The sequence below is a fragment of the Myotis lucifugus genome, unplaced genomic scaffold (assembly GCF_000147115.1).
Source record: "Myotis lucifugus unplaced genomic scaffold, Myoluc2.0 scaffold_88, whole genome shotgun sequence".
NCBI classification, from domain to species: domain Eukaryota; kingdom Metazoa; phylum Chordata; class Mammalia; order Chiroptera; family Vespertilionidae; genus Myotis; species Myotis lucifugus.
Window position 1 is genome coordinate 3,543,471 of NW_005871136.1, and position 24,822 is coordinate 3,568,292.

The 24,822-nt window shown below is 47.8% G+C and overlaps 1 protein-coding gene across 1 annotated transcript in view; it reads left to right on the forward strand.

Annotated features, from left to right (window-relative positions):
• HYDIN (HYDIN, axonemal central pair apparatus protein) overlaps window positions 1-24,822 on the forward strand; it is a 330,325-nt gene that overhangs the window by 203,898 nt on the left and 101,605 nt on the right. The window contains exons 25-30 of the mRNA XM_023756097.1: window positions 16,040-16,143; window positions 16,804-16,885; window positions 19,307-19,426; window positions 19,716-19,925; window positions 22,147-22,284; window positions 23,458-23,635. Coding sequence (XP_023611865.1) covers window positions 16,040-16,143; window positions 16,804-16,885; window positions 19,307-19,426; window positions 19,716-19,925; window positions 22,147-22,284; window positions 23,458-23,635 — 832 coding nt within the window. The remainder of the gene's footprint in view (window positions 1-16,039; window positions 16,144-16,803; window positions 16,886-19,306; window positions 19,427-19,715; window positions 19,926-22,146; window positions 22,285-23,457; window positions 23,636-24,822) is intronic.

Genomic DNA, 24,822 nt, shown 5'->3' on the forward strand with positions numbered 1-24,822 from the left:
CTTCTCACCTCACCCTGCCATCTCCACACTGACTCCCATGTGGGCCTCTTTCCAGCCAGAGCTGCTCCTGTCTGACTGCTCTCTCTCTCTCTCTCTCTCTCTCTCTCTGCAGGAAGCTCTCCCCCTCTTCCTAGCCAGCCCCTCCCCCCCTAGTGAGCCCCTCCCCCCATCATGTCTCAGCTGACCTCCGAGACCCTCCCTTAGATGAAGCCCCTGCCATAGGCGCTGGGAGCCAGCTCCGTGGGGCCTGGCCCCATCTGTAATGACGGCTCACTGTCCAACTTCACAGGAGGCCAGAGAGCACGTCTGTCCTGCTGCCCGTGGGTCCCAGGGCCCAGCACGGCCGTTGGCACAGAGTGGGTCCTCACCGGGTGGTTTTTAATCAGCTGCTCCCTGCGCTCATGGACTGAGCGGAGAATGGTTGCATAACTGGTTGAAGATTCTTTTCTGTCAGCTTCCTGGCACCTGCCAAATGGAAAAGGTTCAAGGCATAATGTCACCTTGAATAGCAAAAAATAAAATAAAAAATGCCGCTTGCCTTCCAGATAGGCTCCCTCGGTGCCGGCGTCAGAAAAACATCAAGAACTTGCTGGCTAAAGGTCACTTTTATCAGCTAGACCAACACCAACCTTTTTTTCCCAATTATAATTCTTCTCAGCACTGCAGTTAGTAAAAGAGACAAAGGATAAAAGAGGCTTTTCTTCTTCTTTTATTAGGCGGGGTATGAGGATGCCTAGACTCTCAACAGTCCTTCCTGTTGCAACACCCATACCTCTGCCCTGTGTGTGTATGTGTGTGTGTGCGCATGTGTGTGTATATACATGCACGTGTGTGTGTGATTTTGTAGGCAGTTTGGACTCATATATTTAAAGAATCCCTGTTGTTTGAGCATTTTTTCAAGTTGTTCCCTCCTATCACATATGGGAACAAAAATAGCAGTAAAAGGGACAAGCACGCTAACTAAGACTCTGTAAGAGGGAAAGGCAGTAACTGGCTTTGAAACACGCTCCTCCACGTGAGTCCATGTGTATGACGGGCTCTGGATGACTTTGGTGGATGACAGTCTGTGCCGCTCACACACACACATGTGTGAGGAAGCTGGGATGCAGCATAGAGCAGAGCGCGCACCCGGCTCGCCAGCCCGGGGGGCTGTGCCCTTTTTGGCTGGCTGGGCAGCTGGATGGGAAGGTGATGTTTCACGGCATCTGTGTGAAAGAGGAGCCCCCGGGAAGCCCACACCGGAACCAGCCTTTACTTCCGAGAGGCCAGGGAGAGCCAAGCAGACGCCGGCTTGGCTGGTATCTCTGCCCAGGCCCCACACTGCACAGCTGAGGCGATGCTAGAACGTGGAGCGCGTGAGCCAAGCGTTCTCCAAGGACAGCTTTGCCTTTTTACTTCCAAGTCAGATTATAAATAAATCGAAAAGAGGGCCTGAGGGAGCCCAGCCCTGGAGCAAAGGAGCATGTGTTGTTCGCACATTGATTTTCCCGTGATGAGCATAAGTTGTCCAATATTGTGATTAGAAGAGGAGGGGGGAGGACCTCGAAGGGGGTGGAGGCGGCCTCATTTTCTGGATGCTTCCATCTGTCTCTTCACCATCCCTCAGTTTCTGGAAAGTGAACCTTTTCTAAGACGTGATATATCAATGGTGGTTGAGATCTTGGGCTGTGGTTGGACACGGCTGGTTAAAATCTGGGCTCTGTCCTTCTGGCCATGTCTTTCTGGACCATCCCTGAGCCTGGGTCTACTCAACTGTAAAATGGAGATAATGCAGAAACCTAAAGAGTTGCTGTGAGGATTAAATGAGAGATGCCTGTAACGTGCATATGTCTCTGAGATAAGAAAGAAAATCAGGAATTTATCCCCTGAGGGTGCCTTCCTCTCCCTCATACCAAGTGCTGCTAAGTGAAGTGCTCTCCAAGATCCTAACGCAGGGGTGGGGAACATCCGGCACCCGGCCATGTAAGGCCCACAAAATCATCCGGTCTGGCCCTGCCAAGGCATTAGGGGTACGTTAATTAAATGTTTGACCAAATATAGCAGGCTAATTAATATATATATTAATATATATATTTGTATTGATATCAGAGAGGAGGGGAGAGAGAGAGAGATAGAAACATCAATGATGAGAGAGAATCATTGATCGACTGCCTCCTGCACGCCCCCACTGGAGATCGAGCCCACAACCCGTGTATGTGCCTTTGACCGGAATCGAGCCCAGGACCCTTCAGTCCCCAGGCCAACGCTCTATCCACTGAGCCAAACTGGCTAGGACAGCAGGCTAATTTTTAAGTTGATAATTTTGTATGACCCACAAATGATGTTATAAATATACAAGTGGCCCTTGGCAGAAAGAAGGTCCCCCCCTCCCCCGGTTCTAAAAGGTTAGAGCAGTAGGGTCCTTAGACACCTAGATGAGAGACCCAGGCCCCCTTTTTTCCTGACCAAAGGCAGAAAATCCAGGCTGCGTTCATCAGGGCTGGAGCCAGGCCTAGCAGGTGACAGCCCTGTGTGGCTCAGGAGGGCAGCCTCCCTCACTTCCCCACCCCTCCCTGCAGCCACAAGCCCAGACCCATGATGATGAGCACAGGTCCTTGCTTTGCCCAAGGGTCCAATAAAAAATAGTAAATATGTAGGGGATCGACTAGAGACCCTTCCCGGGGAAGCCTTGGGAGGTGTGGGCTGGTGACAGCAGGGGCGCGTTAAGGATGGGGCCCAGGTCACGGGGTCACCTGGGAGCGGAGTCGCCCCCTTTAAGGAAACGTGAACAGGACATGCTGGCTCCACAGACTCCATGATTGCAAGACTCTCCCAGTTCTAACTGGTTTCTCCTGGGATTTAGGGTTGGGATCCAGGTCCCTTAGTGAATACCCCCTTGAGTCCTGGGCCCCTGCCTGCCCACAGTGACCCCACACAGGAGAGAGGGAGCCTAGGATGAGGGACGGCCCTGGGATCTTTGTGGGCAGCAGTGGGCATCCCTGCAGCAGAAGGAAACTTTCCATCAGGAGGATGGGCCTCACCCAGAGTTGAGCCCACCTCTGCCCTGACTGGCTCTTGTGAACAGAAAAGAACGTGGCCGGGTCCTGCTTTGACCCCCTCGCTTTGCTGTGGAGCCAGGCGGGCCTAGAGTGACCGATCTCCAGGCCGACACCAGCAATCTCCTCCTGCCCCAGGGCCTGTAGAAATGTGATCACGTGCTATTTCAGAGCCAAGTTCAGGACTGTTTTCTAGACCTACTGGATCCCCCTCTACCCCCCACCCCCCCAGCCCAACTGATCAGCCCTGGTTGCTAGGTAACTGTTACCTTAGCGACAGAACACTCCGAAGGGTTCTGAGTGGTGATTTGTGCCCATGGGACACTGGCAGTCGGCAGCAGAGCTGTGAGCCCGACCTGCCATGGAGGGCCTGCTGCCTGCCACCGCATCCGCCTCCCAGCTGATCCTGGAGCACCTGTGCGGGCTGCTGCTGGTGATTTCCGAGAGCTTGAGACACGGCCCAGGTCCCCCTGCGTTCCTCTGGGGGATCCTGGTGGGCGCTCTGGTGGTGGTGGCTGTGATAGTAAAGAGACAACACACTTTAAGAAGTGTGGAGGCACCAGGTAAAAGATGGTCTGTCCACCAAGAAGTCTGTGGACGATATAGTGAGAATACTGGGCCAATGACAGAAGCTGACGATGCCTTCAAGCCACCTGGGTGGAGGCCAGTCCTCTCTCGTTACAGACCTCGTGTTTGAGGGCACTGAATCAACACCTGGGCAGGTTGTCACTTCAGGATATGGTTGACTTGCTGAAAACAGTACCCAAGAACCAACCTCCTAAGCTTTCCCAAGTGACTAATGAAAAGCCCATCTCAAAAGCATCAGGGATTGATGGAGAACAACTTCAGAAGAGCATAATGGATGATTTGAACAAAAATACATTATCCAGAAAGTTCAGAACTACTCTAAGAAGGAATTATGGGATGGAAGCAGAAAATCCAGGAAAAGGAGGAGGAGAAACAAAGGCTGAGCAGCCGGGTGCAGGAATGGAGCAGGCTCTGCTAGATAGAGTTCCCCGATCGCTGTCAGTGGCTGGAAAACCGATCCCCAGCCTGCCTACCTTGAAGGTCAGGTGGATGACAGAAACTTGGAATCCCCACAAAAGAGGGAAGCAGAAAATGGGGATGCTGGCGTCCATGTGTCCCAGGAAAATCAGGCATCAGCCAGACAATTGTGGAAGCAAAAGCAAGTGAATGAAGCGCTTGCAGCAGAAATAACGAGCCTGCAAACTGAGAATGCATCTTTGCAGCGTGAAAACTCAAACCTAAAAGATGAGATTGAACAGCTGAAGCTGAAGCTTCGAATTCTGCCCAATACACATGAAGATGCGACACAACTACAGAAACAACCGACTGAGGCGGAAACGCGCTACTTAGAAATGGAGAAGAAATTTCCCACCATGCACTCCACTTACCAGTCCTGAACACGTATAAGAAGATGGCCCGAGGCCTGAACCAGGAACTACGAAGAAGCACTTGCTACTATGACAATGAGATCCGATGCCAGCAGAGAAGGCAGCCGAGGTCACTGAGAGGAAGTTCCAGGACCTGAGGAGGGAAAATAATCACCACAGGCAAATGCTGGCCAAGGTCAAGTCCAAGTTCCGGACTTTCCCAGGTCGCCCTTTTGCTCCTTCGCTCCCCTCGCAGCCCATAGAGCCCCTGCAGTGCCCGGCCATCCCCTGGGTCATCGGGTCCCAGGAAGGAGGAGGGTCCTCTGGTGAGAGCTGGAGAATCCAGGGTCACCGGCTGGTGTGACTCAGCTCCCACAGCGGCTGGGTCCGGAACACCCACACCAGGGTCAACATCTGCCTGCTTCTGTTCCAGGGATTCTGTTTGCTCTCTCTTTAGCTTAGCTGCTCTTACTAAATTGATGCCACAATTACCCTTAGTAGTACACAGAATTATAACTTTCCAGTAGTATTATTTAAATAGAGATTCGTTAATATAATTCGCATGGATACAGAATTCCCCACGAGAATTATATACTAGAAGTATTGCATTTTGAATTAAATGACTACTATTATCTAAACCAGTGATGGCGAACCTTTTGAGCTCGGCGTGTCAGCATTTTGAAAAACCCTAACTTAACTCTGGTGCCGTGTCACATATAGAACTTTTTTGATATTTGCAACCATAGTAAAACAAAGACTTATATTTTTGATATTTATTTTATATATTGAATTGCCATTTAACAAAGAAAAATCAACCAAAAAAATGAGTTCGTGTGTCACCTCTGACACGCGTGTCATAGGTTCGCCATCACTGGTCTAAACCGTCATCTAAGTTTGACGTGGGCATTTAAACAAAGACCATGATTGTATGATATGGCTATTATTACAAATCTATAGAAGTAACTTAATATGTACCTGAAAACATTTTGGTTGGTTTTAAAAACAATGCAAAAAAAAATAATTTGAACAAGACAACACCCCATTCAAACGAGATAATATTTTTATTACTTTAGTCCTAAATTCATAGTTTAGTCCTAAAACCATAGGATAGTTTAGCCCTAGATTCATAGATTGGAAATCTTTAGATTTCTTCCCTGCTTTATAGTTTTCTCTTATTCATTTTCTGTCTAAGATACTGTTTACTGTTCAGCATTTCTAAATTTTATGCAGTCAAAATAAAAAAGGTTTCTATTGATGGCACACACACACACACACACACACACACGCACGTACTCCCTCTCGTTCTCTCTTACTCTCTCTCTCTCTCTCTCTCTCTCTCTCTCTCTCTCTGTCTCTCTCTCTCACACACACACATTGAAGATACAATATCCTCTTAGTTGCTTTGGATCTGAAGAAAATGTAAAAATATAGTTGTAAATTTTAATACTTTAAATAAATAAGTCAATAGAAAAAAAACGTTTAGGGGACACATGGTTCTTTATTTTTCTTTCAAAACAAGAATAGATAGTGAATACCACAGGGCAGGCCGGGTGTCCTTGGGCCCAGCCGTCCCGGGCCGCGCCGTGTGCACGTTGAGAGCCTGGCCTCTGAGGCGGGATCGTGCCCAGCCGCCTGCCCCATGTGACCGTGGCAGGTGGCTAGGTGTCCCCAAGCTTCAGCTTTCTCATCTGAAATGAGGGGGGTGATAAGGGCGCCTCCCACATACAGATGTGGTAGGGAGCCGTGCCGGTCACATGACACATGCTCAGCAAATGCCAGCTCTTACGGCGGCTCCTTTATTGAGGAAATGGAGTGGATTGGCGCCTGTGATGTGAATACCAGGCCACGTTCTGAGAAGCAGCGTCCAAGAGGCGGCTTGGAGACACTGTCTCCTGTAATCAATCTGAAGCCAGTTCAGGCCCCGGGGAGGCCTAAGCTTTGGTCCCCTCCATAAATGTCCCTCTCTCTTCCCGATAGGCCCACCCCTCCCAGAGCCCTTTAAGCTTCTGCACCTCTATCTCTTCCACCTCCCAGAGAAGTTTGGATCAGAGACAAAAGCAAGCACGGAGCCGTGGAGCTAGAGGGAAGGCAGCTCTGATGGGGGAGCAGAGGGGTCACAGGAGCGCCACGGATCAGGTCCGAGGGAACGTGAGTGCTTGTGTTGTCTGCCCGGGCTGCCATAGCACAGAACCACAGGCTGCGGGGCTTAACAGCAGGGCTTATTCTCTCTCAGTCTGGAAGCTAGAAACCGAGATCAAGGTGTGGGCAAGGTGGGTTTCTGCTGAGGGCCATGAGGGAAGAACAGCTTCCTAGCTTCCTTCCTTGCTTATGGATGTCCCTCTTCTCCCTGTGTCTTCCCTCTATCCATGGTCTGGGGTCAAATGACCTCTTCTTATGAGGACATCCGTCATTTTGGGTTAGGGCCCCTCCTAATGACCTCACTTTAACTTCATTACTTCTGAGGCCCAATCTCCAAATATGGTCATTTTCTGTAGTGTTGGGGTTCAGGACTTCAGCACATATATTTTGAGGGGGACCAATTCAGTCCATTACAGTATTTATTTAAAAAATCAAATCAGTGAATACAGGAGGACAAATTAGAAAAGTAGAAAAGCCCCGGTAACAGAAGCCCATAAGTCAGGGACAACTTACCAAACTGACTCAAATATATATATATATTCCCAATGGTTTTATAACCATTGAAGAAATTACATAGTTTCACATCTTGCTGTAATAAAACACTAAGTCCTAATAGTTACAGGCAAGTTCTTCCAAGGAACAAATAATTCCAAACTTACACAAGTTCTTTTCAGAAAATAAAAATAATAAAAGAAAATATTACCCAACTCATTTTATGGAATCAGAGGGAGGAAACTAATCAGATTTGTGGAAACTAATCTTCATACCAAACCCACTCATTAAACCAGGTCAGAGACCAGGTCATTCTCATTAATTCAAAATGTAAATGCAAAATATTCATCAAATATTAGCAAATTGAGTTTAGGAAAGAATAAAAAGTCGGGATAGCATGATCAAGTTAGGTTTATTCCAGGAATTGCAAAGTTGGTTCCACATTAGAACGTCTAATGATTTAATTTCTCGCATTACCACAGTAAGAAGAAAAGCAAATGATGTCCTCAGCAGATTATGGAAAAAAACTAGAACTAAACAATCATTCATGGGAAAATTCCTTAACCTGATCACTTGAGAAAATAATAAAATGTTAAAATGGTTTCAGGAAGATACAAAAATAAATAAAGGGGACTAGATTTGGAAAGAAAGAAAGGTGGCATAATTATTTACATAGAAACTCAAAATAATCTACAGGTAAATTCTTAGAACTAGCCAACGAATTTAGTGAGGATGGTGGATAGATATAAATGTGAAAGGCAATTTTTTACACTTGAAGAACATGTAGGACAAAGCCTTGATGGCCTCTGACCAGGATACAAAAAGCACAAACCTTATGAAACTATTCATAATTTCTGCCTTAAATTTAAGAACTTTGAGTCACCCAGTGACACCATAAAATACTTAAAGGAGAAGTCGCAAACTGAAAGAAGGTTCTAGCATGCTTGTTATCCTCAAATTACAAGTGTACATAATCTATAAAGTAGGCCTTTGAAAAAAAAAATAATTCCATTTAAAAATGGGAGATAGTGGGCAGTTACTTCACAGAAGCAGAACTATGAATGGCCGATATAGAGAAATATTCCACCTCATTAGTAATATTGAAAAAGGAGATTAAAACAATAGCTAGCCACCACTGCACACCCACAAGTGTGGGTAGAATTACACATGACCACACCAGATATGGTGGAGGCTATGGAGGGACAGCAGCTCAGGCATGGCCAGTGAGCGTGTCAGCTGATAACAATCCCTCTAGAAGGCAATTTGTCATCCACTGGGGAAGTTGATCACGAACATTCCCAAGGCTCCGCCCAACCTCCTAGCCTGTATGATTTGTGTCATCTTTCCTCAGTTCAGCTTCTCTCCTCGGAACCCACCAGGTCAGCACATTCCACCAGTTTTTCCTCAGAAGTTTCCCGGACCCCGTCCTTCCTCTCGGCTCTCCTGGCCGCCTCCTTACTCAGCATGCTCCCTCCGATTCCTGCACACTCTGCTGACTGGCTGCTTCCGCCGGGTCTCCCCAGCCCGCACCCCGGATTCCTCCTCTGCAGGCTACACCTTCATCATCTCATTCATTCCTTCTGACCTTCTGACGTCTGTTGCTTTGCAAGGCCAGGCTTTCTGTCTGTGTTCCTCCCTCTCAGCCGTTGCCTCTGGCTTTTTCTCCAGCTCTCTGTGTCTTTGCCCTCAGTGCCTGCTCCCCACATCCTCTCGTTTCTTCTGTATGTAAGAAAACAATATACTCCTCTCCCCCATTCACTCCCCAACCCAGTTTAAGCTGGCTTTTGGCCCCTCACTGAGCTGAGACTGCCTCGCTGGACGATCAGAAATGATTTCATGACTCCGCATACCCCTTGACATCCACTCTGTTTTTAGTGCTTCATAGGTGAAAAAGTGTATGTAACATGTATGCATAGTTTAAGAATAAGAACGACACGGACATCCATGTTGCATTGCCCCCATTGTCAATATGACATCACTAGTAAATTTGAAGCCCCTGGTGAAGGAGACCAGTGTGAGGTCGACCTCCAGCAGCCCTGCTATCCTCCATGTTGGCCCCTGAAATCCTCCCAGGCCTCCCCTCCATGGGCTCCTCCATCTAGATTCTCCTCTCCTGCTGGGATGGGCCAGCTGGTTTATCTGCTCAAGGGATCACATGAGCCTGAAGGGCTGTAAGACATCTCTCAAGTCTGAGCTTCCAGAAACAAGCTCCTGCCTTTGTGGTTGGCCTGCAAGTGACTCAAGGCCAAGCAGAGGGAGCCCTTTCACGCGCTTCCTGTTGAACTTAGAAGTGACCGCCGTGTTGGGGACCATATCCTCTGCCTCTATTTGCAGTTCAGTGTAGTCCGGTCTCCTGAGATACCGTATTTGTTACCCCAAGGAGAAATGAATTGGGCTATTTTTCGTTTCAATTTTGAGTGTTAAAACTTTCCGTACAGCTTTTGTGTTGTTACAGATTGAACTCTAACTCCCTTATTATAAATTCCTTCTTTTTAAGGCATCTTCCCAATGTCTCCTCTATTGGCAGAAGGCATCAGCCTTTTAGCTATTTAATGAGCCAAGCTGGCCTCTGCAGCAGTGAGTGGGAAGTATCAGCCTGTTTCTGAACCTGAGTTGAAGTGATGTCCGCTTGGTTCACTTTGTGGCCTGATTCTTAAAAGGAGCGCAGCTGACTTATCTGTGGGTTCATATTAATTAAAATCCCCCAAAGCAGCTCCATCCACTGAGACCAGACCTTAGAGGAAATTGACTTTCAGAACCGTCCTGTTTTGAAAATATTCCCAAGGAGCTTTGAAGCTGATTATGAGGGCGATCTCACAGCTGCGCCTCCGAGAGCATGCAGCAGTGGGGACACCTTCTGGAGCTTTTAGGGAAATGGCCGTTCCTCACAGAAATCCCGCGTGAGAGCTCCCTGGCAGATTCTGGGCGCGTTCCTCCACGCTTCTCCTTATCTAGATTCCAAAATAAGTCCTAGGAAATACGATCTGTCTTCTTCAGGTCGTGGATTTCAATTGCTTTTAAAATGAAAGGCCTGCTTTGTGAGTCGCTGCCGTGGGCCTGGCATGAAGGAGAAGCCCTCACCTGCTGGTCAGGTGGATCGAGTAAAGGTGTTAAGAGTGTGAGCTTTGGAGGGAGGCTAACTTAGCTCAGCCACCTGCTCTGTGAGCCTCCGTTCTGTCATCTGAAGCCTGAGGCCCATCCTAGCACCTGCTTCATCGAGTCGTTGTGAAGATTTGATTAGGCAGTCCTTACTACGTGCTTCATATAATGCCTGGCAGACAGTAAGTGACGGTAACTGTGGGCTGCAGTTACTTAATTAGGGCCTGTCTTAGTCCGTGCAGGCTGCTATCACAAAAGTCCAGCTACTGGGGGGCTTATAAACAGCAAACGTTTATTTCTTACAATTCTGAAGGCTGGGAAGTCCAGGGTCATGGCGCAGACAGATCCGGCATCCGGTGAGGGCCCACACTTCCTGGTTCATAGACGGCATCTTTTTCCTGTGGATTACATGGCAGAGGGACAAGCTAGCTTCCTGTGGTCTCCTTTATAAGGGCACTGACCCCCATCAGGGGGGCTCTGCCCTCAGGACCTAATCACCTCCCAAAGGGCCCACCTCCAAATACCATCACCTTTGGGGTAGGATCTCAACATCCGAGATCTGGGGGGACACAAACATGCAGACCCTAGCAGAGCGCTCACTGTATCGCCATTCCTGTGACCTCCTTGCCTCCGTCTTATAAGTCAGTGACTCGCAGCCTTGGATGCGCATTAGAATCATGCTGGGAACGTTTCCTGACTCCAAAGTAACTCAGAACTGCTCAGTGGGGGGTCAGGTATGGGATGTTCTTAAAGTTCTGCAGGTGATGCCATGGGCGGCTGTAGTGAGGATCACTGTTCTAGAGCAGCAGTTCTCAACCTGTGGGTCGCGACCCCTTTGGGGGTCGAACGACCCTTTCACAGGGGTCGCCTAAGACCATCGGAAAACACATACAATTACATATTGTTTTTGTGATTAATCACTATGCTTTAGTTATGTTCAATTTGTAACAATGAAAATACATCCTGCATATCAGATATTTACATGACAATTCATAACAGTAGCAAAATTACAGTTATGAAGTAGCAACGAAAATAATTTTATGGTTGGGGGTCACCACAACATGAGGAACTGTATTAAAGGGTCGCGGCATTAGGAAGGTTGAGAACCACTGTTCTAGAAGCTCCAATTCCAGCACCTTCTGAGAATCTTTAAAAATCTAGTTTTTACCTCCCAAGGTCTGAGTAACTTGAGTCTCAGCAACTCAGTGGTGTCCCACCAACTTCCACCTGAGCACAGGTGGCCAGTCGGACACATTTGGGGACGTAAGAAAGTCGGAGGCTCGGGCAGGCTGCTTTTGCGATGGGCGTGTATCTGCAGATTGCGTCCCCTTCTCGCGTGGCCGAGCTCGACCGACTGCGCTGGCAGGGAAGGCCCTGAGCCAGCCCCATCTGTTTCCATCTGTCGTTTGCTTCCCATGGTGGGAGGTGCAGCAAGTGTAAGACCACAAAGCCAGGCAATAAATATGGAAATGTGGGTTGGGACTTTGTGTTTGTGCCCAGAGAGGCCCAGGAATTTGCCCACTTTTAACATGATTTCAAGCCATGATGACAATCTGCTCCCTTTAAAAGCAGGAATCAAGGGCCTCTCTAATCGGGAGCAGGTTTGTGATGTGACCCTCAGAGGAAGCAAGAGAGGGAGGGGGAGAGGGGAGGGAAGAGGGAGAAAGAGAGGGGCTTCAGAAATGGGAGGAGCAGAAGTTGGATAGCTGAGAGGAGAACGGGAATGTAAAAGACCACCTGATAAGATCTAACAAGTAAAGATGACAGGTTTGCTTAACTCGGCCCACCGAGTAGAAATTGAAAGTAGCAGGAAGAAAATACCTCCACAATGAAATCAGTTACGCCGAGTAGCACACCTTCATACTCTCGGATGGTTGAGTAGCACACCTTCATATTCTCCACTCTTCACTAGGAGGCACCACGCTTCCTCCCATGCAGAGAGACATTTCCTCCTCATGAGGACTTGCCCACGCAGCCAAGGGAAGGTGGGTCTCGCCCTCATCGGAAGCCAAACAGACTCTCCTCTCGTTTGAATTTCAAAAATGACGGTAAATCCCACCCATCCCAGCACAGGGACAGCTCGTGTGCATTGGACATTTACTGTGACCCGGGCACCCTGCTGAGTGTGTTACATGAACTGATCCTCACAACAATCAGATGAGGAGGGTCCCATCACTAACACAGTACCCAGGCACGTGGTGTGTAAATGCGGAGGCCAGGATTCAGACCCGAGGCTTGTGTCCCCACGGCCTCGCTCTGAACCGCTGTGCAAGCTGCACGCCTTGCCGCTGGAGCCCTGGTACCCTGAGCTACACCCGTTCCTCTGTCCCTGACTCTGACCCCTTGGCTTTCTCACCTTTGGAGACATACAATACAACGCTACAGTGGTTCCCTAGGAACAGAGCCTGAGCCTGGAGTGGTGATTTGGGGCGGGTGATGTATTGAGGGAGCGCTCTCAGGAGGAATTATAAGAGAGTAAGAGACAATGTAGAGTGGAGGGGAACAGTACGGGGGTGTGTGATTTCAGAAGTCTTGCCTCTGTCTGACCCAGGGGAGCTCTGGAGTGTGAATTGCATCAGAGTTTATCCCACTCAGAGACAGGGAGGCTGGGTCCTCACCCTCGTCCGACATCCTCGCCTGCAGCTCACACCCGAATGGGTGGGAGGACATAACCTCCCGGGCAGCTCCCCAGAGCCAGGGCAATGCTCCAGAGAAAGGTGCAGCCAACACCCGCAGCACCCAGGAGATGGCGCACCGTTCTGGTAAAGGGGCCACAGACAGTGTGCCCATAGCCTCTGCTACAGTGGTGACTGCAGAAATAAATAAATAAATAAATGGCATATGAGCCACACAAAACACACCTGCTGGACCTTTTCATCCAGCGTGGCTGTCTTCACCCTCTGAACACTCCCAGAATCCAGGTCCAATGAATGAATGAATTAGAAGTCATATCAGTGAATGAATGAATTAGAAGTCATTGTGTCCCCTGCAAGACTGTCCCCGCCTTTTTTGGGGGGGAGGGGCTCGTCTGCATGGCACAGACTTAGTGGATAGCCAACATCCACCATTCTACCTCCAACTATTGTCTGAACGACAGCACAAAATATTAACTGAAACACAAACATGTCCTTTGGGGTTTTGTTTTGATGGGCCACTGCCTCTAGTGGTGTGAGAACAGGCAATAAGAGTGGTGGACATTTTTTAATTTTCAGCACAAAAGAACGTATTGACCCAAGGTTACCAAAAATTGAAAATAAAATACAAAGAGGGCAACCGCTGAGCCCAAAGCAGCGTATCTGATTGACAGTGTGTCTGACAGTCACATGGTCCCGTCACAGCTAAAGGGGCTCGGGGTGGGGGGTGGGTTCTTCCCTGGCTCCGCCAATGCATCTGAAACGGGTAGCTCTGGAATTGCACCCATATTGATTTTTTTGTTGCTTGTTTGCTGTGCAGTCTCTTTTAAAAATAACTGAATCTAATCCTGTTGGGGTCAGCATAACAGGAATGTAATCATCTGTTCCTGGGGATAAAATGAAATCTGGTCCAAAAAGACTCTTCCAACGTTCTATTTCAGTTTTTCGGAGCAGGTTTTCGGCTTTAATGATAAGTGGAAGCCTCCGTTCCGATGAAGGTCTTGCCGCAGCATGGCGGCCTTCCTGCTCTCCTTTGCTTGTTTCCAAAGAGACCTCTCGCTTCCCAGTTGTCCAGGCATCCTTGTCACCTGAGGTGTTGTTTCTCCTCAGGTCTGCGGATCTGCTACCGCCTTGTGTTTTTCCTGTACAGATAGGCCCATATGCCTTTTTTTTTTTTTAACTCCACACAACATCCCAGGTGGGGAGCACGTGTTGGATGCGAGAGCGCTGTTGTGAGGGGCAGCCATCGGCAGACCTCCCCAGCGTCTCTCTGACCCGGGGTGATGTATTTTAGTAAGTGCTCCGGCCCGTCCTCTGCTGGTTTTCACTGTCCCTGGCTGCCCAGGCTGAGTGCTGAGTGCTGCCTCATATTAATTGTCAGCGCCAGTCCTTAGCCATCATGTTGCCATGCCTACCCATGGTGGGTTCTAAATCTGACTGTACATTAGAATCACCTGGGAAGACTGTTAAACATCTAACTCCTGTCCTGGCCAGTGTGGCTTAGTGGTTGGAGAGCCAGCCCATGCTCTGAAGGGTCTGGGGTTCGATTCTCGGTCTAGGGCACGTACCTGGGTTGCAGGTTCAACCCCAGCCCCCAGTTGGGGCACGTGTGGGAGGCAATCGATAAGTCTGTCTCACATCGATGTTTCTCTCTTTGTCTCTCTCACTCTCTCCCCGCTCCCTTCCACTCTCTCTCAAAAAAATAAAAAAATCAATTGAAAAACTCTATCCTCAAATGAGATTAACAACAACAAAAAATCTAACTCCTGGGCCTTCCCTGAGACCTGCCGAGTCAGAGTGTACCCATGGATGAGGTTCAGGAATTTTTATTTTAATGAGCTCCCCAGCACCTATCCCAACACGGGTCCTCTGCCCAGAATGGTGTGGTTTCTGCCTAAGGTGAGGTCACCTAGAGACATCCGGCCTGGAATAAGCCAAACGGAAGGCCACGGTGGAAGGTGAAAAGAGCTTTTCCACTCTTCTCCAAGGCCACGGGCAGCGGATGGGGAGAGGGACGGGGAAGGGAGGTGCAGAACAGCCACATTATCCTGCAGGCCACTTACCGCTTCTCATTCAACCATCCATCCATCCATCCATCCATCCATCCGACATGTGTCCATTCAACCAGACATAGTGAGCTCATGCTGTAGGTGAAGGACCCTGCGTTATGGGGGCTCTAACGTGGGAACAACTTGGTTCCTGCCCCGAAACAGCTCACGGTTCTGAGGATGGTGCTAAGCCAGGGTTTTCCCAAAGGGAAACTGGACTGTTCTCTCTTCTTAAAAAGAACAAGCAGTAATTATGTAAAAACTTCCCTTTAAAATTCACCTATTAATGAACACCTATCACTGCATACTCATTTGAATGGTTAAAAAGAAAAGGACTGAGTACCAAGTGTGGGTGAGGATGTGGACCAACAGGGGCCCCCCTGCCCTGTGGGTGGTGGTATAAATGGTGTAAATCCACTTTGGAACACTGCTTAGCAGTTTCCTTTCCTGTTAAACATACATATACCATACAAGCCAGCTGTTTCCCCCCTAGGAATTTACCCAAGAGGAATAAAAACATGTGTCCACACAAAGACCTACAGCAACTTTATTCATAGTATTAAAAGCTGGTGCCCAGCTGCTGTGGCTCAGTGGCTGAATGTCAACCTATGAACCAGGAGGTCAGGGTTCAATTCCTGGTCAGGGCACATGCCCGGGTTTCGGGCTCGATTACCAGTAGGGGGCATGCAGGAGGCAGCCGATCAATGATTCTCATCATTGATGTTTCTATCTCTCTCTTCCTCTGTCTTCCTCTGTGAAATCAATAGATTAGATATAGATATAGATATAGATATAGATATAGATATAGATACTTAAAGCTGGATACAGCCGAGGTGTCTGTCAATAAGAAAATGGATAAACACACTAGTCAGCTATTATTGCTCAGTGATTAAAAGAACAGACTACTGCTCTGGCAACAACATCTGTGAATCTAAAAGCATCCCAGTGTTCTGTCCAGCCGGTGTGGCTCAGTGGTTGAGCATTGACCTGTGAACCAGGTCATAGTTCAATTCCAGACTGGGAAGGGTGGTCAGCAACCTTTTAGGAGAAAGTGAAAGTCAGCTAAGATTTGAGCAAGTCCCTTCTAGGCCTGCTGGTCTAGGATTTGGAATCAAGAGCCCACCCAGGCGCTGACTTGCGCCTGCTGGTGTGACGGTGACTTCCCCGTGAGTTTGTAGATTGTGATGAGGCTGAGGAAGCCCTCCTGTCCCAGATGGAGTCCATCCGGGGCCTCAGCCTCCGCCAGCTCACCAGCGGTCTCCGAGATAGAATCCCCTGAGATTGATCTAAGTGATTTTGTTAAGTAAGTGCAAAGCCAGAATGGAATTTTTTAAAATAGCATTCTTCTCTCTGCACTTACTTACGTTCTCAAACTCATCCCTCATGTATTCATTCAACCACTCACCAGCCCACAGTTTAACAAGCGCCTTCCGTGTGTCAGGCCCTAGACTAGAAGTCACCTCTGCTCTCAGGAGGCCATACATAGCCTCCTGGGTCCTGGGGGACTGAGCCCTTCCTACCATGGTGCCCGCTCCATCTGCCCCAGGCCTACCACCAGGGTCAGGTCAAGGTTAGCCAGCAGAAAGGGATATGACAACTGGTCAAGCTTTACATCCTCACAATAAAATGCTCCAGTAAACGATGCAGCTTAACATTGAGCACGGGGGACACATCCAGATTACCCGGAGGATGGCCAGAGCCCCAGGGCCTCCCGGAGCTTTTTATAAGGTGGAACGCAGACTTGATAGGCCGGGAAAGAGGGGTTGGGCCTACAGGAAGTCGATCGGTCTGGTGCCCTGCCCTGCTTGCCTGGGGCGGGAGTGGCAGAGTGCTGCTCTCGGAGAAAGGCGTCCTGGAGTGAGAGCCCACTTGTTCGGGGCACAGTGGTGGAGGGAGGAAGTCGGGGTGACCGTGTTGTGATGACTGTCACAGCAGTGACTCTCCACATTTCATTCACTCCCAGGTCTACCCTTGTAGAAGAAGATACTGGGTCTGAAGAAGGAGAACACAGAAGAGCAGAAGCGCCCGAGCTGCTCAACTCAGATGTACGCTTTCCTTTGCCTGGGGCGGGGCGGCACGTCGAGGGCCCTTTCCGTAAAACAGAGGCAGGAGCAGGTCCAGGAGCAGAGTGGCAAGGGGGCGCCGGGGTTTGGCCGTGACGAGGCTGCGAAACTTTATCCGGGTCACCTCCCCAACCAAACCCCCACAGAGCCAACACCTCAGTGAGAGCCCAGACACCGCAGCCAGCAAATGTTCTCTATGATGGAAAAGCCAGTGACCTCGTGCTCTTCCCAGCCCCTAGAGGAGCCTATAAGAGGAGAAATATTTTCCTCAGTAATTTCACAGTAAAAACAAAGAGGAAATCAGGGGATTTTACATATTCATGCCCTTAAATTCTCCTAGAATAATGACTCAAGCAAATCATTGGAGATGCATAGATTTGCATACAAAGATGTTTGTTATAACACTTTAGAAATAGCAAAAATTGGAAAAATAAATGATTGTATGTCCATGAGGATAGACGACTGTGGTGGCAGAGTGGGGGTCAGCAAGCATTGTCGCCCTCTGTAAGTAGGAGAATGAGTTGGCAGTACCTCGTGACATACGATTTGGCAGGAGTATCAGAATTTAAAATGCACACTTCCTCTGCGGGGATATTATTCTCCAGACACACCTTTACATTTACATCAAGACGTGTAATTGTTCTCGTACGTTGCAGCACTTTTGGTAAAAGCAAGAAAAATTGCAACGGCTCCACAATACGAGACCAGTTGAATAAACCCAATTATGTCTGCAGAAGAATTATACTATGAAATTCTTTTGCAGAAAATAAGAACGTTTTTTATATATTCACTGGGAGCAATCTCTGATATGTTAAGTAAAAAATACCACATGTTCTATTTTTGTTGTTGTTATTCCTCACCCGAGGGTATTTTTCCATCGATTTTTAGAAATAGAGGAAGGGAGGGAGAGAGAGAAACATCGATGTGACAGAGATACATCAATTGGTTACCTCCCGCACGTGCTCTGACCAGGCCGGGGATCGAGCCTGCAACTGAGGTTCGTAGGTGTGCTTGACTAAAATAGAACCTGGGACCCTTCAGTCCATGGGCGGATGCTCTAGCCACTGAGCCAAACCAGCTAGGGCCATTTTTAAAAAATTATTTTAAGTGATACTTGTGAAGAATATTTAGTTACATGGGGAAGCAGCACTCATGTCAACTGAAAACTCAGAATATAAATATATATACAAATATACACACATATATTCATATATCTATAGTATAATGGTTGATTTGTATTTCCCTATTTGAATGTTTCTGTATTTTTCAAATTTTTTAGAATGAGTATGTGTTTGTATATAAAACACTTGTTTTTGAAATGTTAATTTTTTTTTCCTATGGCCAAAGATGTTTGTCAGAGAAAACTCAACAGAAAATTGAAAGCAAAAATCCTCAAAAATCCCACCATTTATAGAAAAATATTACTGAAATTTTAGCAAACAGCTTCCCAGATATATCTATTTGCCTATGCAAATCTCTGAATGAATTTACACATGCTCACATCTTCCAGGGTGATACAATGGCATGTCTCATTTTACATAAATGGAACTGCTTCTTCACTCAGAAATCTGTTGTGCACATTATTTCTAGTCCATAAATACACATTGCATCATCCTTCATGAGTAGAGTACCACACACACTTCATTTAAAGCGATCCCTTATTGATAGGCATTTAATTGGCTTCCAAAGTCTTGCTACTTTAAATAACGCTGCAGTAAACATCCCTGTACATACATTTTAGGCAATTGTCCAATTATCTCCATAGGAAAAAAAATGTATTACAGTAATACTTCAGAGATATGGCAGTTCTTTCCAGACCACCACAATAAAGTAAATCTATTATATAAAAGCCAAGTGACCCAAACAACCGGTCGCTATGACACACACTGTGGCCAGCCAACCAGCCCGATTGGGGGCGGGGCTGACCAGCCAACCTCCTGCAGCCCCTCCCCCTGGCTGGCCCCACCCCAATGGACCCCAATCGGGGCAGGCCAGCTGGACCCAACCTGTGCACGAATTCACGCACCATGCACCGGGCCTCTAGTAAAAGTTATATTTACACTATAGTGTAGTCTATTTAGTGTGCAATAGCATATGTATGAAAAGAAACAATATGCATACCTTAATTAAAAATTACTTTGTTGCTAACAATTGTTAACCTCTCTGAGCCTTCAGGGAGTCATAATCTTTTTGCTGGTGGAGGGTCTTACCTTCAATTTGTAAAAAAAAAAAAAAGCAAGCAATATCTGCAAAACACAATAAGCGTAAGGCGCACTAAAACGAGATGTGCCTGTATTCTTAAAATATACACAACATGCTTCATTTTTCTTTGTGATGGGGAGGAGCACATCGACGACCCCATTGTACCTGCTGGCTAACTTTCCCTCACACTCTAATTTTGAGGGATTAAAAGGGAACCCTGCTGAAATAGAGAGAATAGACCCAAACCAGAGCCAGCTGGAGTTTCGGGAATCCCTATGGCTCTCCGCACGGGAAGAGAGCCTTTCCGTTGGGATAGAAGAAGTAGCATCTCCTGGGCACCAAAGTCATCTCACACTAAACCTTCTTACTGAGCAAGAGCAAGCTGCCCCAAGGTCAATGTTTAAATCTTGCCAGAAAATAAAATAAATCTTGCCAGAGCACTATGACCGCCATGACCAGCCTGTATTTTCAAGGTGCAGGGCTTGTCACCCGGCACGGAGTCAAACAAGTTAAAGTGAGGAAATGCTCTGAAAATGGCCTGGACTTTAACTTACCTTTGTTGGCTCTCCATCCCGGTCGATGCGCTCATCCGGAATGACTTTCTCTGCAGGTGTTTGACATTCTGCCCCTCTATGGAGAGCTGCAGCCGTACAGCAGCGACCAGATAGCTTTCACCTTCTACGGACACTGTGACATCATCGCGCAGGCGACGGCTCTGTGCAAAGTGGAAGGAGGGCCCAACTATGAGATAACGCTACGGGGGGAGACATCCGTGGTCAGCTATTCCTTTGACACCAAGGACATCAACTATGGGCTACAGGTACCGCCACCATCAGGAGGCTTTCTGCTTTTGTCTTAAACACCAGGCATCATCCTTGTGCTCTGATCTCCCTGGAACCCCCGATCATCATAGTCTCACCATCACTCCTATCCTTGACCTCTCATCTGTCCCCCCCCCCCCCCACTCAACCCTGGTCATCCTCCCACTGCCAACCGTTTGCCAAGTGTCTTCGCTTGCTTTTCTCAACGTCTCCTGAAATTCAGCATGTCAGACGCTAAAATGTGCATCTTCTCTCTCAGTCCACAAGCTCATCCCAACCTCTCTGTTTCTCTCAGTGACACGCTACCGTCTCAGCCCCTGGAGGTTACGGTCTCCACGGCATTTCCGCTGCACTCTCTCCTTCACCTCCCCGCAGCCTTACAGCACCCATGGATTGCTGATTCCTCCAGCAATCGATTTTCCTTCCCCGCCCGCCACTGTGGTTATCACACTGCAGAGTCCCATCAGGCCACGCCTAAATTATTACAGCAGTTTTTCTCAAACTGTAATGTGTGTACGAATCACCTGGGAATCTTGTTCAAGTACAGATTCTGATCCAGTAGATCCCAGGGGTGGGAAGGGGGCGCTGAGAATCAGCGTTTCTAACAAACTCCCAAGTGATGCCTGTGCCACTGGTCCCCGGACCCCAGGGAAGTGAGGGATTACAACCCATGCTTAGCTCCTACTGCTAACCCATTTCAACATCATTGCCAGACAGATTGTCCCCAAATTGCATGTTTATCCCATCAATCCCTGAACAGTTAACCCAGCAGCATTTGGGAAGGCCTCATAGTATTGAGGAAATAGTATCGTTTTGTAGTCGGAAGAACTAGGATGTCATCCTGGTTTTACTTCCTAATGGGTCACCTTGGGCACATCACCTAACCTCCCCAAACCTCCGTGTCCCTCATCTATGCAACGGGAATGGGGTAGCAATGCCTGTCTCACCAAGTGGTTGTGGTTGCTTAAGTGGCCGGTCAGTGCTGTGCTGGGCCAGAGAAGGCCTTCAATCATGAGTCCCTTCCTCTGTCGCCCATAACATCGCCACTGCAGGCACCTATATTGGGTAAGGGTATCCCAAGGCCCCCTATTACCTGCTGCCCCTTACATTAAACTCTGTTCTTCATCACTCCCTGTTATAGCTCTTCATTCATTTGGGGCCGAGCTGTTTTACCCCCTGGCCCTAATGCATCCCAGCCCTTCAGGCCTGCACACTTACTCTTAAATTATTCCACTCATCCTCCACCCTGCAGCCCAGACTTATACAAACTGTAAGGCCCAGCTCAGCTCCATCCCTCACTTGTCTTTCTCTTACTTGATATTCTCCGAGCACTAAAGTATAGTCTTTGCCATAATATAATGTACCTTCTAATTTTTGCTTTGGGGTAATTGCTAGTTAATTCAATGTCTTTACATCTTCTCTTCCCAATTAGGCTTTGTGTTATGTACTCAGAGACGATATTTCTAGCAAATTTTAATGGGGATTGGATCCCCATAATATAGCTACTGCAGTTATAATTACTGAATCGCATATGTGTATGTGTGTCTATAGGTTAAGGATTGTGGCTAAAATCAAATCCACCCAACACCTTTTGAGACCTTTTTTGTTGCACTGACCAAACAGAATCCTCTTTCATTCCTTATCTCCAGGGTCCTCTGGGCACTTGGTCCTGGCTCAGCTCAGAGTGTATTTTTTAAAGCAGCTAGTCCTTGCCCTGTCTTGTCCTAAGGACCCCTAAGGTGGCCTTAGTTTGTGGTTATTGGACTTGCTGGTTAGTTGCTGAATTGTGTGAGCAAAATAATTCAGGTCTGGCCTATTATTCCCATGTCTCGCCATATAAATAGAAAAGTTCATTCTAGAAAATTCTGAACAAATCTTTTTTTAAAAAAAAAAAAGAAGAAGAAGCAAATCTTGGTTTGGTGTAGAAAAGCTTACTTTAAGATCCTCCAATATGAGGTCTTTGTGGTGAAGAAACTGAAGGCTGGGGAGATGAGATGCTCACCCCACAGTCATACTGACCTATATGAGTTGTTAGGAGCACTCAGGTAGAGCTAGTCGGCACCTTTCTGTGATACTGAAATGAGGACTGGCAGCGTCTACATCCTGAGAGAGAAAATCCGTGCCTGTGAGGCATGTTTGTCCAGCCACCTTTGTTAGGATGACGGCAGCATCCCAAAGGACGGTGACGCAGGGGGCACTGTTTTCCTCCTCCTCCTCAAGCTGTTCGACCGGATCACAGAGACTAAAGTCACACTGAAGAACACGGGGAAAGTCGGCTTCGAGTTCAGGGTGCTGACCAATGACCAGTCTTCGCCAGACAGCCTCATGCCCGGAGTGCCACTCATCCTGCCTCTCTCAGTGAGTAGCCACCTGAGGATGGTCAGAGGAGCCCCAATTCAAACCTTCAAGACAACCCAGAGCCAGGTCACGTTACACTAAGCCAGTGGTTCTCAACCTTCTGGCCCTTTAAATACAGTTCCTCATCTTGTGGTGACCCCAACCATAAAATTATTTTCGTTGCTACTTCATAACCGTAATGTTGCTACTGTTAGGAATCGTCATGTGAATATCTGATATGCAGGATGGTCTTAGGCGACCCCTGTGAAAGGGTCGTTCGACCGCCAAAGGGGTCGCGACCCTCAGGTTGAGAACCGCTGCACTAAACGTTCACGGCCAGGATGATGGGAGTGATATTTTTAAAATTAAAATTAAAGAGCTCTCAGAAGCAGGAAAAATAAATCAATCCAAGCACTTCACTCATTTACTCAACAAGTATTGACGGAGTCCTGCATTCCCCAGGCACCATTCAAGCACCAGGGGTCCAATAGTGAAAAAGACAATACAACCCCATGGGTGTTTTTTCATAATTATAAGATAGATTTTTCCTTTTTATTCTTTTGTTGTTGTTGTTGATCCTCACCCAAGGATATTTTTCCATTGATTTTTAGAACGAGAGGAAGGGAGGGAGACAGAGAGAGAAACATCGATGTGAGAGAGACACATCAATTGGTTGCCTTCTGCACACACACCCCAACCAGGGCCAGGGATGGAGCCCACAACCAAGGTACACGCCCTTGACCAGAATCAAACCCAAGACCCTTCAGTCTGCAGGCTTATGCTCAATCACTTGCCAGCTAGGGCAAGATAGTTTATTTCTATTTATGTCCTCACACTTCCCTTGTGATTCCTTGAAGCTAAGGGCCTCCTGTCCGTTGACTACAACAAGAGCAATTTTTCATTAGCAGGTATGAAAACAACAGGAGGCTGCAATGGGCCAAATTGGTTTTCAAAGCAAATGGAGGAAGTAGTTTCTTGTACATTGTATGTGGATCTACCAGCTTTAAGGCACTTTTGTTGACGTTTTTTCATCATGAAAATAATTTTCATCATGAAAATAAATCCTGGGGGAGGAATGTGAGTGGAGTATACCCAGCACCGTAGGCCCTTGGGGTTATCTAGTCCATCAAGCCGCCAGGAGCAGGAGGCCATTGTACCAATTTGAACGTTCTCTCTGGTCTTTCTGCTGCGCAGGGTTTTATCAGTTCACTTAAAGAGCAGGAGTTGAAGATTTACTACTTACCTGGAGGACCTGAGATCTTTCAAAGAAGTTTTCAGGTCCAGATCGCCCACCTGGACCCAGACACTATCACACTGAGTGGCGAGGGAATCTTTCCTCGAATCTACATCGACCTTCCCAGAAACCTCAAAGGTACCGCTACCCGCTTCCGTGGTTCCCCACGGGGGACAAAATATGCATTTTGCTTTGCTTGCTGGAATGTGGAAGGCTGCTCACATCATTGTCCGGGCGGTCCCTACTCGTTCCCTCCTGTGTTACTCCTCCGCTGCAAGAAAGTCAAGAGTTGAAATTGACGTGGAGGCCTGAGTTCAGTGAGATGAGACGTGGCCCTGGCAGTCGCACATTAAGACCCCTGGTCAACGTTGCCATCACTGAGGCCTCAGGAAGTTGCTCTTCCAACTGCCTTTTCTTCCAGCGCATGTTCCTTCCAACTGTAATCTCCCTCCGAGTTGTCCTTCCCCAGTGGCACCCTCACAGGTGCCCACTGAGAACCTGAAGGCTGATTTTACTGCCCCGAGTACAATTCTCAAAAACTAAACTGTGCTGAAAGGCAGCCAAGGTTCTGGTCCCTTTTCGGTATGGCGGAGTTTGGAAGCTCATTGAGACTGTTGTTAATTGCCTGCCCACGTCTCTAGCCAAGACTTCCTGATAGCATCTGGCCTCCCTCGGTACCAGAATATTTCTGTCTTGGCAGATCCGGAAGGTGATCCGCTCTGTTAGAGCCGTAGACTCTGGTTCTTTCTTGCTGGACCAGAGGCCAGAGAAACTTCACTCTTCTCCGTGGAAACGTCCCTCTTCTTCATGAGTCCCTCTGCAAGCTCCTAAGCAGCTTCAGACTAAACCGTCACACCTCCGCCTTTCCTGCCACCCCACCCCCCAACGTCACTAACTCAACTGTTGATGATCCTCTATGACAGTGGTTCTCAACCTTCCTAATGCCGCGACCCTTTAATACAGTTCCTCATGTTGTGGTGACCCCCAATTTCATTGTTACAAATTGAACATAATTGAAGCATAGTGATTAATCACAAAACAATATGTAATTATATATGTGTTTTCCGATGGTCTTAGGCGACCCCTGTGAAAGGGTCGTTCGACCCCCTAAGGGGTCGCGACCCTCAGGTTGAGAACCGCTGATCTATGAAATCCTAATAGTCTGCTCTCTGGAAATATGAACACAAACATTAGTAAAACGAAGGCCATGTTGCATCCTAGCATCTAGAGTTCCAGCGGGCAGAAGGCAGCCCAAGTCCACATAAAATTGTCAGGAAGGAAGCTGAACACTGACCTCCTCTGGCCTCCTCTGGCAGCAGACATGC